General features: G+C 37.8%; 1 protein-coding gene across 1 annotated transcript in view; it reads left to right on the forward strand.

Moving 5' to 3' along the window:
• Window positions 1–18,688, forward strand: part of OSBPL1A (oxysterol binding protein like 1A) — a 274,120-nt gene that overhangs the window by 84,453 nt on the left and 170,979 nt on the right. Inside the window, exons 8-13 of the mRNA XM_006163672.3 lie at window positions 2,247–2,308; window positions 2,411–2,455; window positions 3,798–3,871; window positions 3,980–4,043; window positions 12,941–13,039; window positions 16,567–16,689. Of these exons, the coding sequence (XP_006163734.1) occupies window positions 2,247–2,308; window positions 2,411–2,455; window positions 3,798–3,871; window positions 3,980–4,043; window positions 12,941–13,039; window positions 16,567–16,689 (467 nt within the window). The remainder of the gene's footprint in view (window positions 1–2,246; window positions 2,309–2,410; window positions 2,456–3,797; window positions 3,872–3,979; window positions 4,044–12,940; window positions 13,040–16,566; window positions 16,690–18,688) is intronic.

The raw sequence follows: 18,688 nt of genomic DNA on the forward strand, positions 1-18,688 counted from the left end.
AAACCCCAAAAAAAAAAAAAAACAAAACAACTCTTTAGTGACTTTCCATCATATTTAGAATAAAACCCAAACTTTTTGTACTGGCTCACAAACTCAGGCTCATGTGATGTAGCTTTTGTCTTCCTCTCTATCTCTTTGCCCACTAAATTATTCCTACATCAGGCCTTTGCATTAGCTGTTCTCTTTTCTAGAATGCTCTTCCTCTGTATTTTCACAAAGCTTAATTCTTCTCTATCTAAACATCTCTTCCTCAGGCTTTCTCTAATCAGTCTCTCAACCTTCAGTCTAGAGTGATATCCCTATCGTTCTTTGTCATATCATTCACTTAAAAATCTTGGTATAACATAGCCTATTATTTGATTGATATATAGAGTGTGTGTGTGTGTGTGTGTGTGTATATATATATATATATATATAAAATTCATCCTCCCCCCCCCATAGGATCTTGTTGTGATCCTCCTGCTTTTGCTGCCCAACTGGGACTGCAGGTCCATGCCACCATACCAGGTTCAGTCTTAGACAGGGTCTTCCTATGATGTCTAGGTCAGCCTTAAGTTTGCAGTTCTCCTGCTTAGCCTCCTGAGTTGCTAGAATTACAGGCATGCCACTGTTCAACACTGTCCAGACCATTAGGTTGCATCAACAAGCAAACCCAGGCCTCCCCTGAGGTCCCAGCCTGCAGAGCACAGCAGTCTAAGCAGTGTGTACCTCAACAGCCAGGCCCTTTATCTTGTTATCAAATGATCTGTTTTTCCCTCATTCTATGCCTTATCCACTCATTGTTTTTCCTTCATGTTGACTGCTGAATCTGCACTGCCTAAGATAGTAATTGGCACATAACAGGCTCACTTAGGAGATATTTATATATATATAAAAAAAATTGCCAACATACACCAGGTGTTTGGTATTTATAAGAATTATTTGTAGAATGTATCACCTTTCTGCATAAACAGAGTTTCAGAGTTCCAGTTGATATGCTGTTTTGAAAGGACCGTTTCATTTCATTTTAGTTTTTATGTGTAGCTTTTGTTTCTCTAGCAATTAGAAACTACTTGAGGTTAAAAGGTAGTTTTATTTATTGTTTTAGCTTCTATCCCTCAAGGGGCCTACTGACATCAGAATTCAGTAAATAACTTTGATAAAACATAGTATGTTTTGTATTATTGTTTGGCAAAATGTAGAGTGCTTTCATGTGTGAGGTTGAAAAGTTAACATAATACCTGGCTGGTATCACATTTACCTTCCGTCTTCCCTTGTGTACATCATGCCCTCAGCTTGTCAGCTTTCTGTGCTACCTGTTCTCGGGAGGAAGTTTAAGAGTGGCTATGGTAGGGTGAATAATGCCCTGCCCCCAAATATGACTGATTAAGCATTTTGAGATGGGAATCAGGGTAATCTTGATTTACCCAAGTTGACCCAGAGTAATCAAAAAGGTCATTAGAGAGTGGGAAAATCAGAATATCTATGTAGAAAGCATGATGATGGAAGCAGAGGTTGGAATGACATACTTTGAAGAGAGAGGAAGGGGAGCCACTGACAGTGGAAAAGGAAAGGAAATGAATTCTTCCTTATGAATTCAGTTATCCCAAAGGAATGTACCTTTGTATACAATCTGATTTTAATCCCGTAAACCTGATTTCAGACTTCTGACCTCTCAAACTGTAGATAATAAATATGCATTGTTTTAAACTTCTAAGTTGGTGGTAATTTGTTACAATAGTCATCAAAACTAATAGAGTGGTTTAGAGCAAAAAACCTTAAACTATCACAGACCCTGTGTAATGTCTCAAGGTTAACCTGAGTTGCTGATTTAATAGCCATAAAAATTAGAGATGGTAACTTCTGGTAGGTTATTTTTTGGGAAAAGGAAAAGGTGTGGTTGAAAGCCAGTCATATGGCCTCGTAACTAAAAGAACTGGATCTCACATAGCCAGTTGCATAGTTTGAATCCTGGCTCTGACAGCTTGCAAAACATGCTGGGCGCATGTGTATGTGTGCCTAAAATCCCAACAGTATGGAGAAATGGAGAAAGGATTGCAGTCTGACCACACTCCACTGGGGGGTGCTTTCTCCCTCTTTTTATCTCTGTCTGTCTCCTGGTGAGCTCATGCACCCTGTGGCTTATAAACATAAACAAAAAAGGCATGGTTGCTTGAAAAATGAAGGAATATTATATGCTGCAGTTGGAACATCAATTAGATAGTACAATTAAGCTTTCGATGACTTTTTGCATATGTCTCACACAGATCAGAAACCCCTTGACCTTGCCCAGGGTGCTGAAATGAAACACATTATTATTGCTAATAAGGTGGGTATTAATGCATTAGATCTATATAATAATTTTGAGGACAAAACTTTTGAATACTTTAAATATAGTGATGCATTTTTAACAAAAATGTGTTTTCAATAGGTCATCTACAAAGCATTGAAGCGATATGAAGGTCCTCTCTGGAAGGTAGGTTGGGAGAATTTTTTGCTTATAAAGTTAGAAAGCATGCTCAGGTGCTCTATTTATGTTAAACATCGTTCTCCCAATCATTTCTGAAGTATAAGTGATTTACTCATTCTTGGATTTTATAAAGTAAGTGATCTTGATACTGTTGGACTTCACGTGGCTTCCACTGGTTTTCACAATCACCTTCTTTTGTGTTCATGAACTAATACTTTTAGGTGACAAAGTTTATGTGGAAAGAAGTGGAGTAAAATACAATTTTTTCTCACTAAATAATAGAATTACAGTATTATTTTTGCTAAGAACATTGAACCATGGAGGAAATTATTTGAATCATTATAAGGTTTACAGGTAAAATTCTGGTTCTGAAAATTTCTATACATTTTGGTATTATTTTCTAGATTTAAGAATGTTATGTAGCACACAATTTCTTTGGATTTGCAAGCAGTCATGTGTATGTATATATGTATATTTGTATTGTATAAAATAAAATTAGAATAATTTTTTATTTTTTAGACTTTCATGAATAACTGAGGTGATCATCTTTGAATTTCACAACTTTCTTTTTTTTAAGAGAGATTTTTGCTAGAGGGCACATATTCTTCTGGAGAGACAGACAGAAAGTGAGAAATCACTCTCCATGGGGTATGTCCACACCAAAATCCCTTGTCCTACATTTTTCCCTCAGGATTTTGGGCATAAACACATACACCCAGCAAGATTTTTAAGCCACTGGTTTTGGGACTCAAATTGCAGTCAACCACATGGGAGTCCAGTACCTTAAACACTATGCCACCTACTGGTCCCACAACTGGTTTATTTTTAATAAATATCCTGATAGTATTGTCAGAACCATAAACTGTATTCATCCGTGATCTTATCAGTGAAACATTTCTTCTCTTCCTGTCATGCCACAGTTGAATGTTTTTATTAATACGCTTGGTTCCTCAGTTCATGTTTGATCTTTTTTTGTGTGTGTTCTAGTGTGTGTGTGAATGATAAAAAAAAGACAGACAGAGAGAAGCACCCTCAACAGGGTTTCATCATGCCATAATCCCTTTTTCCCTATCCCTTCAGCTTCTCAGTCTGTGGATGCCCATGCGCATGCCTGGCATTTTCAGCTCACTGAGGGGTCTGACTCTGCAATGAGGCAAGTGGCTTCCAGCACTGTGGGGCACTTGTGTTACCACTACATCCCACTGCTGGGCCTTAGATCATTTTTAATGTTCAGTACTGCTGTCTAGATGGAAGACTGAGATTAACAGTCATAATTTACTTGGTATCAGTCAAGTATTTGTACCTAGATCATTCAGTTTGGGAAATCTTTGTTATTTTTTTCCTTTAGAGTTCAAGATTTTTTGGCTGGAGATTATTCTGGGTAGTCTTAGAACATGGAGTCCTTTCGTGGTATAGGAAACAGTAAGTATTGTGGTCTTTATGTTGATTAGATCTCAGTATGTACATTTTGAGTAAATTTTTTAATTCTGTTTTCTCTTTTGTCTTAATAAATTAATATTTATTTTGAAGGCCAGATGCAGTTCATAATGTTTACCGACAGGGATGCAAACACCTGACACAAGCAGTGTGCACGGTAGGTAGGACGAGACACGCCTCTTGATCAAACTGTGAAATCAGTTCTGCAAGTGCTTGCCCCTGTCATTTGTATAGCCTTGTAAGATCTCAAGTTTTCTTGGAGTGGTGTAGAAAGTACATGTATATGTTCTTATTTGAGAATAAGTAAAGTTGTGAATCTCTGTTTAGAAAAACTCAAAAGTATAATTAGCTTTTGTTTATCTCCACATACTGTGGAATGAGAGATGGTTGATCCAAAAACATCTGTACAGAGCTTTTAACATTTGGTGTGTGCGTGTTTCTTGTACATGGATAAATCTGGATAATAGAAGGTTTTCTGGAGTTAGTATAAAACGGAAAGCCTGGGTCAAAATCAGGAGTTTCAGTTCTCCATATTCACTTCTAGCTGTTTTACTTATAACAGCCAGAAGAATAAATGAGTTTTTACATGCGCCTAGTCAGACTGTCATGTTTCTTGCTTCAACTTCTTCAGAGTCATCCACGCACCATGGCCCTCTTTCTACTCCTTAGCACACACCACCGGCCCTTGCCAGTGTGAACCTTCTTAGGAACCGGTAGTATACTGCCTCTGGGGAGTCATATGCTTAGTCACATAGCCTAGAAGCACAGCCCGGTGACACAGGCCTGGCCCGGCCAGTGTCCTCACTCCCTTCCTCTTTCCCTTTAGGCCAGACCTAGTTCACATTAAACCAGTGAACCTCTGTCATCTGACCCAGCTTTTTACTTCTTTTGTTGGTGGAATCCTAGCCATTCACTTCTGTTTCTTCTCCTGATTTATCTACTTAATAACAAGGTTTTCCTCAGTTGGGTCCTTTATCTCATTCTCATCTTCCTTAAAATTAAAATAAATAAACAAATTATACCCCTTGCACTTTAAAAAATTTCTTGTTCTCTAGCTTCTCTGGATTTGGTCAGGTCCTGACACATTATGCCTCACTTTGTTTTGTAATTTTAAATTTCTCCCTTAATTGCCTGCTTAAAGCGTACACTGTGAGTTGTATGAGTATAATAAGCTCATGGACATTTGCTGAGTGACTCCTGGAAAATGGGCTCTGTTCACTTCCTAGTTTGTGTAATTGTTTGTTTGTTTCTTTCTTTCTTTCCTTTGTATAGAGAGATTTTTGCTATAGGTTGCATGCGCTCACCAGAGAGACACAGAAACAGAGAGACAGAAAGTGAGAAATCACCCCCCAGGGAGGATGGCCATACCACAGTCCATTCCCCCTTCTCCTCTTGGGATTTTGGGCATGCACGTACACGTACCTGGCATGAGTTATAAGCCACCAGGTCCAAGATTCGAACCGTGGTTGACTAGTAGGAGTCCAGCAATGTGACCATGATGGCATCTGCTGGTCCCCACTATCTAGTTTTTTTCTTTTTTTTTTTTTTTAATAGACCATAGATTAGTTTATTTTTATATTCATCATGACATGAATTCATAGGGAATAGGTTCCAGTAGCTCAGGCTCCTTTCCATTGGTTCTCACAAAGTGTGCTTCTCTGGGTGAAGCAGGCTGGCACTTAAGTTGAACCCAGGTAGCTTTCTCTTTGTCTTCCTTCTTTTTCTGGTCATTTTCCTTCACACATTTTAGGAAGCTAGCTCTGCTCTTAGAATGCTTAATATGCTCAACACGCACATTAACTTTCTTGTCAAGAATCTTGCCCATAGCTCGTTTGTCTTTGATGATGCCAACAGCATGCTGGATAACATTGTAGACTCTTCCAGTTTTGCCATGGTAACATTCCTTTTTGAACAGTACCCATTCCCTTGATATCTACAATATCACCTTTCTTATAAATTCACATATAGTTTGGCAAAGGAACCACTCTATGTTTTTAAAATTCACGTTTGTTGCCAAAGGAACCACTCCATGTTTCCTAAGAGGCCCAGAGAACATACAACAGGTATCTTTCCTCTTCTCCTTTGTGTTCATCATTTTGGTGAATTACTAGAAGATGGTGGTTCTAGTCAAAAGGCCACTTTCTAGTTTCTTAAGGTAGAAACTTTGGTTATTGACTCAAGACCTTTTTTTCTTATATAAATTTTCGTAGCTTTACATTTATTTTAATTGTGGTAGAATACACATGGCATAATCATATCTTAATTATTTTTAAGTGTGCAGTTCAGTTGCTTTAATTAGTATTCACTTTGTTGTGAAATAAATCTCTAGAACTTTGTCGTCTTGTAAAACTGAAACCCTGTGTCCATTGAACAAGTTCCTGTTTCCCATTCTCACAGCCCCTGACAAGCACCACTCTACTTTCCATTTTTTTTTTGTTAGTTTTTTACCATAGGGTGCATGCGCTTTCCAGAGGGAGACAGAGAAAGGGGAAGTGAGAAATCACCCCCTAAGCAATGGCCATGCCATAATTCCTTCTCTATTCTCCTCTCGGGATTTTTGGGCATGCACACACATGTGATATTCAAGCCACCATGTCCGAGATTTGTACTATGGTCAACCATGTGGGAGTTCACCACATGGTTGGAATAATGGAGTATAAATGGAATAATAAATGGAATAATACATATTTGTCTTTCTGTGACTGGCTTATTTCACTAATATAATGTTATTAAGATCATCCATGTTGCAGTATGTAACAGGAATCCTCTCCTTTTTATGGTAAATAGTTTTGAATTGTATGTGTATAATTCATTCTTGGCTACTATGAATGATGCTGTAATGAATGTGAGCATGCAAATATCTTTTCAAGATCCTACTTTGATTTTTTTCCAATATATACCTAGACATGAAATTGATAGCTAGTTCTATTTTTAATTTTTTGAGGAACTTCTATTTTTTTAAAGAATTTATTTTATTTATCATTATTATTATTATTATTGTTCTAATTCGTTATAGGGCACATGTGGTCACCAGAGAAAGAGAGAGAGAAAGTGAGAAAGCAAGATAGCATGCCACCAGGTTTGGGACTCAAACCATGGTCAGCCAAGTGGATGACCAGCACCTTAACCACCATTCCACCTACAGGCCCTGGAACTAACATATTTTTCCCCCATAGTGTTATGACCTTTCTACTCATCCATAAACAATGCCCAAAAGTTCCAATTTTGCCATGTCCTTGCCAACATTTGATATTTTCTGTTTTGTTTTTTTAAATAGTGGCCATCTTAAAGTAGTGACATCACATAGTGGTTTTGATTTGCATATTCTTAATGATTAGTTATGTTCATCATCCTTTCCTGTGCTTTTGACCATTTGTATGTTGTCTTTGAGAAATGTCTATATAAGCCTTTTTTTTTTTTGAGAGGTTTTTGCTATAGGGTGCGTGTGCTCGCCAGACAGACAGAGAGAGACAGAGAGACAGAAAGCAGGAAATCACCCCCCAAGGAGGTTGGCCACGCAGTATTCCCTTCTCCTCCATTCTCCTCTCGGGATCTTGGGCACGCATGCACACACGCCCGGCGTGAGTTTAAGCCACTGGGTCCGGGACTCGAACCGTGGTCGACTATGTGGGAGTCCAGCGACATAGCCATTACGCTAACTGCTGGTCCCAGTCTTTGCCCACTTTTTAACCATGTTTTGTTTTGTTGTTGTTGAGTTGTAGGAGTTCTTTACATATTATGAATGTTAACTCCTTATCAGGAGTATGATAGTTCTATAGGTTGCTTTTTCACTCTGTTGATAGTGTCCTTTGAAGTGCAGAGTTTTAATTTTGATAAAATCTAATTTGTTTCTTTTTTTGTCACTTGTGCTTTTGATGTCTTATCTAAGAACTCATTGCCGAATCGAATGTCATGAAGCTTCTTCCCCGTTTTCTTGGAGTTTTGTACCTTTAATTCTGATGTTAAGATTTTATTTTTTAATCAATTTTGAGTTAATTTTTATAGATGATAGGAACACCAACCTTCATTTCAGTCGAGGGTCCATTTTCAGTCTTCTGCATGTAAATATCCAGTTTTGTCGATAGAATTTTTTTGAAAGACTTACTTTTTCAATTGCATGCACTCTTGTCAGAAATTATTTGACGATATATATGAGGGCTTATTTCTGGTCCCGCTATTCTGTTTCCTCTGTCTAGATGTTTGCCATTATGGCAGTACTACTTTTTTTTCCCCTGCTGAAGGGCATTTGCGTTCATCACCGAGATGGGGGTGGGGAGAAAGCAACCCTGAATGGGGTGCGACACCACTGCAGTTCTTTCTCCTCTATTTCTCTGTTCTGTCAGGATTTGGGGCATGTACATACACTCAACCAGCATGGTTTTGAAGCCACAGGGGCCAGGAGTTGAGCTGTAGTTGACCATGTGGGATCTTTCTTCCTTAACCACGAGGCCATGGAACTGGTCCAACATACTCTTTTTTTTTTTTTTTTTTTTGAAGAGCTTTTTGCTATAGAATGCGTGCACTGGCCAGAAAGACAGAGAAAGATAGACAGAAGGTGAGAAATCACTCCCCAGGAGGAATGGCACGCCACAATCCCTTTTCCTCCATTTTCCTCTCAGGCTCTTGGGCACACATGCACTCGTACCTGGCGTGAGTTTAAACCACCGGATCCGGGACTTGAACCACAGTCAGCTACATGGGAGTTCAGCAACATAGCCATTACTCCAGCTGCTGGTCCCCCAACATACTCTTGATTATTATAGATTCATAGTAAATTTTACAATCAGGAAATTTGCGATCTCTAAATTTTTTTCTTCATTTTCAAGATTGTTTTGATCATTTGTAGTTCATTGAGATTCTGTTTGATTTTTAGGGTGGCTACATTTCATAAATGTTTATATGTCATTTTTTTTGTTTTATTTCAGCCCAAAATACTTTCTGGTTTTCTTTTAAATTTTTTTTCTTTGACCCATGAGTTTAAAGGTGTATTGTTCCATTTCATAATATTAGTGGTTGTTTTTATTTTTCTTTTCTTATTATTTTCTAATTTAATTCCATTGTATTGAAGATCATCCTCTTTTTTTTTTTTTTCAAAGACAGAGACAGAGATAGGTATTTTTGACAGAGTCTCCTCAAATTGTGGTCCTACTGCCCTATTTAGCTAGAACCATGAGTACATGCCATCATATCCAACCTGGCTATGTTGGCCTGGGGACCAAACTTAGACCTCCCATGCAGCTTCAGCCATCACACAGTGACATCCTTCTGTTTGCACCATTGAGGTTTGGACCCCATGAGAATTGTTTTTTTTTTTTTTGAGAGATTTTTTTCGCTATAGGGCGCGTGCGCTCGCCAGACAGACAGAGACAGAGAGACAGAAAGTGAGAAATCACCCCCCAGAGGGGATGGTCATGCCGCAATCCCTTCTCCTCCATTCTCCTCTCGGGATCTTGGGCACGCACACACATGCACCCGGTGTGAGTTTTAAGCCACCGGGTCCGGGATGCGAACCGCGGTCAACTATGTGGGAGTCCAGCGACATAACCATTACGCTAACTGCTGGTTCCCCCCCATGAGATTATTTTTGAATAAACATTTTTCTTTCTTTGTTTTAAAAAATAATTATTTATTTAATTTTATTTATTCATTCATTTTATTTCAGTTGGACCAGAGAGAGACAGAGAGAGAGAGAGAGAGAGAGAGAGAGAAAGTGAGAAAGCAAGCCACTAGGTTCGGGACTCAAACCATGGTTGACCATGTGGGAGTGTCCAGCACCTTAATCATCACACTACCTGCTAGTCTCCTGAATAAACATTTTTTTAAATTTTGGTATATTTTTGGTCTATTTCTAGTGATCTAGAATAATTGTTCTGATTAAGATTGCATTGAATCAATAGATTAACTTGGGTGGATTGCCTTACTGTCTTAGTTGTATTGAGACTTTCAAGCTATAAACACTGTATATTTCTTCATTTATTGAAATCTTTCATTTTCTTTTACTATTTTATAATTTTTGTTTATTTTTTAATGAATTATTTATGTAACTTTTTTGTTATTATTATTTTAATTTGCTATAGTGCATGTGTGCTCATGAGAGAGAGAGGGAAAGTCAGAAAGCCAGCTACCAGTCTGACTCAAACAGTGGTCAGCCATGTGGAAATGCCAGTGCCCCAACCACCACATCACCTGCTGGCTCCTAAATTTATTCTTATGTATTTATTTTTTGAAGATACTATAAATGAAAGATTTTTACTTTCTAATTTTTTGCTACGTGTGTGTGAGTGTGTATGTATATGTCACAATGCTTTATACTTAGCAGGATAAACAAAACAAGGATGTCCATGCTCACTAAATAAATTTACAATTGTACTGGAGGTCCTATGCAGTAAATAAAGCAAGGGAAAGAAAGAAAAAACGATTGAAAAGAAATATGACAATCTTTTTTTTTTTTTTTAACTCTTTGCTATAGGGTACATGCACTTCAAAGAGACACAGAGAGAGAGATAGGGAAAGTGAGAAAGCATCCCCCGGAGGGGTTGCCATTCTGCAATCCCCTCTCCTTCACTCTCCTCTAGGATTCTGGGCATGCATGCACATGTTCCTCAAGCCGCTGGGTCCAGGATTCCTATCACTCAGCCAACCACATGGTGGCTAGCTGCCACCACCTACTGGCCCACACCAATTTTTATTTGCAGACAACATAATTGTTATGTATGAAGTAATCTCCAAAATAGTTACCAAAATAAGTGAATTTAGGGACCAGCAGTTAGCTTGATGGCTATGTCGCTGGACTCCCATGTAGTCGACCGTGGTTTGCGTCCTGGACCGGGTGGCTTAAAACTCATGCTGGGCATGTGTGCGTGCATGCTCAAGATACTGAGAGGAGAAAGGAAGAGAAGGGATTGCGGCGTGGCCATCCCCCCAGGGGGTGATTTCTCACTTCCTGTCTCTATGTCTCTTTCTGGTGAGCGCACGGGCCCTATAGCAAAAAACTCTCAAAAAAAGTAAAAAAAAGTAAGTGAATATAGCCAGGCTGCAAGGCATCAGGTAAATCTATATCTGCATGTGTGTGTAGGGGTGTGTGTGTGTGTGTGTGTGTGTGTGTGTGTGTGTACACATATATATATATATATATATACACACACACACACATATATACAAATATATACATATATATATATACACACACACACATACATATACAAATATATACATACATGCATACATATTATTAGTAAGTGTCAAAATCCTTATTTTGTTTTTCCTGCTAAATATAAAACATTGTGACAAATCTTGAGCCTTTCCTCCTGAATGATCAGCTGTAGGTTTTTCATAGTTGCCTTTAATCTACTTGAATATGTTCATTACATAGCTTACTGAGAGTTTTTGTTATGAAGACATGTTGAATTTCACCTGTATTATTGAAATGTTATATGACTTTTCTCATTTATTCCATTAATATGGCAAATTGTATTGATAGGTTTTAGGGTGTTAATAAACTAATTTTATGTTGCTGGGATAACTCCCACTCGGTCATGATATGTTACCCTCTTCTTTTCTTTCTTTCTTTCTTTTTTTTTCTTTTTTTTTGCTATAGAATTTGTGCAGTCACCGGAGAGAGAGAGAGAGAAAAATCATACACACCCCACCTCTGCCCCCAGGAGGATGGCCACACTCCAGTCCCTTCTCTTCTAGTCTCCTCTTGGGGTTTTGGGCAGCTTACCCAGTGTGATTTTCAATCTGCCAGATTTGCTACTCAAACTTTGCAGCTGGCCATCAGCGCCTCAACCTCCATGCCCCACCCACTGGCCCTGCTGTGTTATCTTTTTAATATACTGTTTGCTGATCTAGCCATGGTGGTGCAAGCCATAAGGTACCTACCTGTGTGATACTGGAGGCATATGAGAAAGCTGTGGGTTTGAGTCCCAGGTCCACCAGAACACTGGGTTTGCCTGTGATCTTGGCTGGGGAGTGGACTGAAGCTCTAAAGAATCTGGATTCTTTTCTTTTTCTCCATTAAATGTTATTTTATTTTAGCAAGTAATTTTCTTGGCTTGGTTTGAATTCCAAAGTCTATATCAAGACAGCATTTCTGGTCTCTTCAGACAGTCTGTGTCTATGTGAGCTGCTCTGAATCTTTTCTGTGCATTTGTAGTTTGTTGGATCAGTTGGAAATGTCAGTAGACAGAATTTGGTATCCCGTCTCTGTCTCTTTCCTTTGAGGGAGTTCTCGGTTCTCATGAATATTTATGGCTCCCAGCCTGCTTTATTAATTCCCGAAGGCATAAAGACTGGGTTTTCTCCAGGAGCCCTTCCTTCTGTTATCTCACTGTGTGGACTGTACCTAGTCCCAGATCTAACACCGTGGGAATGGGAACTTTCTGCCACAGCCTCTTGTTCCTTTCCCTTCCAAAAGTGTGTGCGTCCCTTAGCACAGTGCTTCAGCTTTTGTTCACTTTGCAATGCCTTCACTGGTTGCTTGCTTGTTTGTTTTGTTCAAGTTTTATAGTTGTTTACTGCAAAAGAGGCTCGAAAGCAAAAGTCTACCTTTTCCCATACTTAAATCACCTCCCTTTACAAATTTTGACTAAAAAAATAGTTATTTATGATTCTTTCTATCCTCTTTTGTCTTCTTTGTCCAAGTTATTTACTTCTCATTCTCTACACTCAGCTCAAAGAAAAAGTTTAGGACAGTGGTATAAACAGGAAGTTAGAGCTGTGATATATAAAGGATTTTACTGCCCAAGTGCATGCTAAATTATATCTAATTATAATTAATAGGCAAGATCAAAACTAAGCCACATACCTAATGATCTTAGTATTTAGTATTTACTTTGTAACTAAACATATGAAAGCCATATTTGACATAGATAAGCAGTGCACTTGATTTTCCCTCTGTATCAGTTTTTAAAAAAATTTTATCAATCATTATTTTAAATGTTCAATTAGGTATCATTAAGTCATGCTAGTACTTTAAATATCATATGTAGGTCATTTTAGTGCTCTTTTGTCTGAACGAATGTTATCTTACTGACTGACTTCTTTATATCTAAGGTAAAATCTACTGATAGCTGCCTCTTCTTTATTAAATGCTTTGATGACACTATTCATGGCTTCAGGGTTCCTAAGAACAACCTTCAACAGTCAAGAGAGGTAATTTTATGGATTCATTTGTCTTTTATAAAACTTAAATAATATTTAAAGACATGAAGAATATAACATAGGTTCAGTGTTAACTTCTAATGGCTTATATTGATTGTACTTTTTAATAAATTTGTTTAAGTTTTTAAATTTATTTTCATGAGAGATACAGAGATAAACAGAAAGACAGCATACCCAACAAGTTCCTGGCGCTGTGGTCAACTACCAGCTTAGCCAGCTCTGAGTTCTGTATACATGTGTGCTTGGTATACTTGGGGTAGTCTCTGGATGCAAACTGTGAATCTTCCTGTGTGGTTTCTACCTCATAGAACTTGGCATTGTACTGTCGTGCTACCATCTAGCCCCTGGTTGTACATTTTAAATGGGAACAATTCAATGAATTTTTTTTTTTTTGGTAGAGAGATTTTTGCTATAGAGTGCATGTGCTCACTGGAGAGACAGAGAGACAGAAAGCGATGGCCATGCCACTATCCCTTCTCCTTCTTTCTCCCCTCAGGATTTTGGGCACGCATGTATACACACCCAGCATGAGTTTTAAGCTGCCAGGTTCGGTACTTGAACCATGGTTGACTACATAGGAGACAGGCGATATAACCATTATGCCATCTGCTGGTCCAACAAGTCAATGAAATTTTAAAAATTTAGTTTATGAATTCTTTATCAACATGTACCTGTAGGTGTTTTCTGTTCATACTTTGTTTTTCATTTTAATTCTCTGAAGGCAAGCAGTCTCTGTTTTTTTTGTTTGTTTTTGTTTATTTTATAAAAGACTAAGTGATTATACAGTCTGCCTCTTAATTTGTAGGCGAGTAAACTGAAACTGTTAGATTAAAGTGATTTCTCAAAGCCATGTAGCTTGCAGGTGACAGAATCTGGACTACATCCAGATGTTCTGACACTATGATTTAGACTCTGCCTTCTTTTATGGTAAATTGGATAATAGTAAGCAAGAAAATTGAGATTCACTTGACTGAAATTTATGATATGGTAATTTAATGGAGAATCTATATTCCTTTCATTCAAAGCAGCGTTCATGGACCTATCTTTTTTTTCTTTGTAAATCATGTAAAGCATTAAAATATATATTCTGAAGTGGTTAACTTTGAGCCTGCAAGAACCCTAATCAGTCCAACTTATGACTATCACAACATATCATAAAATGATAACATTTGACCTTGAGTGATGCTGGAAGAAAATGAAGAAAATGATAGGTATTTTTATGCTAAACATCCTTTTTTGGAATCTCTGGACTTCTAAAAACACAGTAAAAGTTAAAGCATCAGGAAAATTGTTGCCTATCTTTTTTTGCTATAGGGCACATGTGCTCGCCAGAAAGACAGAGAAAAACAGACAGAAAGTGAGAAATCACCCTCCAGGGGAGATGGCCATGCCACAATCCCTTCTCCTCTCAGGATCTTGGGCATGCATGCACATGCGCCCGGAGCGAGTTTTAGACACCAAGTCCGGGACTTGAACCGTGGTCAACTACATTAAAGTCTAGTGACATAGCCATTACACCAACTGCTGGTCCCTATTGCCTATCTTGCCTTTCTTGTGCTTATAGTTTGATTGGAAGTTAGTAAAATTATGTGTCTGGATCTATTATTATATAACTTTTCAGCAGGGTTAAGAACCTATAACTGGGACTAGCAGGTGGTGTGGTGGTGAAGGCACTGGACACTCCCACATGGCTGACCATGATTTCAGTCCCGGACCTACTGGGTTGCTTTCTCACTTTCCCTCTCTCTCTCTCTCACTCTGTCTCTCTCTAGTCAAAATTAAAAATAAAAAAGTAAATAAAATTAAAATAAAATAGTTAAAGAATTATTTAAAAATAAAAGAACCTATAACTTTAAGTGAAAAAAGTATTTAAGGATTATTTTATCTTTATGTATTTATTTATTTTAATTTGATCAGAGAGGGACAGATTGAGTAAGAGAGGGGTTTGTTTTTGTTTATTTTATAAAAGACTAAGTGATTATACAGTCTGCCTCTTAATTTGTAGGCGAGTAAACTGAAACTGTTAGATTAAAGTGATTTCTCAAAGCCATGTAGCTTGCAGGTGACAGAATCTGGACTACATCCAGATGTTCTGACACTATGATTTAGACTCTGCCTTCTTTTATGGTAAATTGGATAATAGTAAGCAAGAAAATTGAGATTCACTTGACTGAAATTTATGATATGGTAATTTAATGGAGAATCTATATTCCTTTCATTCAAAGCAGCGTTCATGGACCTATCTTTTTTTTCTTTGTAAATCATGTAAAGCATTAAAATATATATTCTGAAGTGGTTAACTTTGAGCCTGCAAGAACCCTAATCAGTCCAACTTATGACTATCACAACATATCATAAAATGATAACATTTGACCTTGAGTGATGCTGGAAGAAAATGAAGAAAATGATAGGTATTTTTATGCTAAACATCCTTTTTTGGAATCTCTGGACTTCTAAAAACACAGTAAAAGTTAAAGCATCAGGAAAATTGTTGCCTATCTTTTTTTGCTATAGGGCACATGTGCTCGCCAGAAAGACAGAGAAAAACAGACAGAAAGTGAGAAATCACCCTCCAGGGGAGATGGCCATGCCACAATCCCTTCTCCTCTCAGGATCTTGGGCATGCATGCACATGCGCCCGGAGCGAGTTTTAGACACCAAGTCCGGGACTTGAACCGTGGTCAACTACATTAAAGTCTAGTGACATAGCCATTACACCAACTGCTGGTCCCTATTGCCTATCTTGCCTTTCTTGTGCTTATAGTTTGATTGGAAGTTAGTAAAATTATGTGTCTGGATCTATTATTATATAACTTTTCAGCAGGGTTAAGAACCTATAACTGGGACTAGCAGGTGGTGTGGTGGTGAAGGCACTGGACACTCCCACATGGCTGACCATGATTTCAGTCCCGGACCTACTGGGTTGCTTTCTCACTTTCCCTCTCTCTCTCTCTCACTCTGTCTCTCTCTAGTCAAAATTAAAAATAAAAAAGTAAATAAAATTAAAATAAAATAGTTAAAGAATTATTTAAAAATAAAAGAACCTATAACTTTAAGTGAAAAAAGTATTTAAGGATTATTTTATCTTTATGTATTTATTTATTTTAATTTGATCAGAGAGGGACAGATTGAGGGAGAGAGAGAGAGAAAATGAGAAAGCAAGCCACCATATCTGGGACTCAAACTGCAGTTAGCCAGGTGGGAGTCCAGCGCTCTAAATACCACTCCACCTGCTGGCCCCATGTGAAAAACTTTTTACCCATATTTAATAACTATAATGTATTTGAGTACTAATATTAATGAATATAGATGACATTTTTTAAAGTGTTGGGAAAATGTTTTATCTAGACATGTCATAAACAAGAGATTTACATCATTATTTTAGTATTAGTTACTTTTTTTAAGAGGGCATAATATTTATTTCTCCTTTTAAATTATATGCTTTCCAGATTATCATCATGTTATGTCTTTGGAATAAAAATGTTTTTCACTTTTGTTGAAATTCTGGTGTTATCCAGGACTGGCTGGAAGCAGTAGAAGAGCATTCTGCTTACAGCACTCACTACTGTTCCCAGGACCAGCTGATGGACGATGAGGAGGAAGATGGAGTTTCTGCGGTGGACTTGAAGGAGTCCTTAGAGGTACACAGGGCGACGTAATCTCACTTACATAGCTAACTGTGTCATACAGGTTTTAACAGGAGTCTTTTTGTTATTGCCAGAGGAACAGAGAGAATATATGTGCCAGAGAGAAAGCAAGTACCCCTCAGTGGGGCCCCAGTCATGCTGCATTCCTTTTTTCCTCCATTTCTCCGTCCCCTCAGGATCTTGGGCATGTGCATGCATACTTGGAGTGCCTTTTTTTCCCCTTTTAAGTTTTTGGGTCTGGGACTTGAGCTGTGTTTGGCCTTGTGGGGTCTGGCTGACTCTACAACACTCAACCGCTGTGCTACAGGGCTAGTCCCCTTCCCTTTTTTTTTTTTTTTTTAACATGTGAACTTTTGAAATTCCAATTTCTGACAACAATGGAAAAGTATTCTCTTGATTTGATCATATTTTATTGGTTTTTATGTCTCTGTAGCTGTGCTCTAAAGATACGAACATGTGTAGGGACCAGCAGGTGGCATGGTGGCACTGGACACTCCCACATGGCCAACCATGGTTTGAGTCCCAGACCTGGTGGCTTGCTTTCTCACTTTCTCTCTCTCTCTTTCTCTCTCTCTCTATGTCTCACTCTGGTTAAAGAAAAATAAATAAATTAATAAATAAAATAAAGTTAAATCAATAATTCTTTAAAAAGAAAAAGGTATGGATATGTACTTCTATGTATCATTTCACTTTAGACTTTTCACATTGCTGTAATCAGATTGCCATTCTATTTGAAAACTGCCACCACAGGGAGAGCATGCATAGCTTGACTTGCTGTCCTTTATGACTTCACTGCATATTTCAGAGCTTAAATAATGCAACCATAGTGATACCTTTCCTGGTTAGCAGCTTCATTTAAAATGAAGTGTGATCAGTAACCTCTTTGCTTAGAGGTAAGGCAAAGCGTTAGTAATGAATGGAGAGCCTCTCTGATGTGACAAAGCGAAATATCAGCATATGTCATTGAAATGAAATAGGTATGGGGGGGCATCCGTTTTCTGGCTGTGCTTTTTAAAATGGGTTTGGGAGAATAGAAATAAAAATGGATGATGAGTTTCAATCAAAGTTTTATCAGTGCATGTGAGTTTGCCTGCTAAATATATATATGTATATATATTTGGTAGGCTGGTAAATTAGTTGCATGAGTCGAATCTTTCTAAATCAACAGGGTTAGTGAAGTTAAGTATATTGATACCTAAGGAATTTATTGACTTAAGGACCTATGAACTTAAATTAAAAAAAACAGATTTTGACTCTTCTAGTCTCTAATCTTAATGGAAATTAAAGAATGAGAACTCTTCCATGTTTTCTTGAAGATACTCACCAGAGTTTGCTGGCACTTGCTTTACTAGTATTGGGTGTGTTTTATAGCCTGGTATATAATATGGAAACCATAAACATAATTTTCAAATCAGTGAATTTTGCGAAAGTAGCATCCATTAGAACATCTAAATAATAATAAATTTGACCAAAAGCACGTTAAACAGGTTTAAAAAACAAACAAACAAACAAACAAACAAAAAAAACGACCCTTGGAACCAGCAATTGGCATAATGGCTGTGTCTGTTGTTGGACTCCCATATAGTCGACCGCAGTTAGAGTCCTGGACCCAGTGGCTTAAACTTATGCTGGGTGCATGTGTGTGCATTCCTAAGATCCCAAGAGGAGAATGGAGATGAAGGGTTTCTCACTTTCTATCTCTCTGTCTCTCTCTCTCTTTCTGGTGAGCGCATGCGTCCTATAGCAAAAAGTCTCTCAAAAAAAAAAAAAAAAAGCCCTCTGGTAAATATTTAAAATTTTAGTATTCCCTAAGTGAAAATAAATTCTTTCTTATTTACCCACCCTCAATAAATAAGATATATGTAGATACATGATAAAACCTGAAAGGTTTTAGAAAGCATATCATTATTTTTCCCAGGATTATGCTAATTTTAAGACCTTTTTAATGGAAGTCATAGGAGATAAAAAAAAGCATACTGACTTGCATATCTAA

The sequence above is a fragment of the Tupaia chinensis genome, unplaced genomic scaffold (genome assembly GCF_000334495.1).
Source record: "Tupaia chinensis unplaced genomic scaffold, TupChi_1.0 Scaffold142717_1, whole genome shotgun sequence".
Lineage (NCBI taxonomy): Eukaryota > Metazoa > Chordata > Mammalia > Scandentia > Tupaiidae > Tupaia > Tupaia belangeri.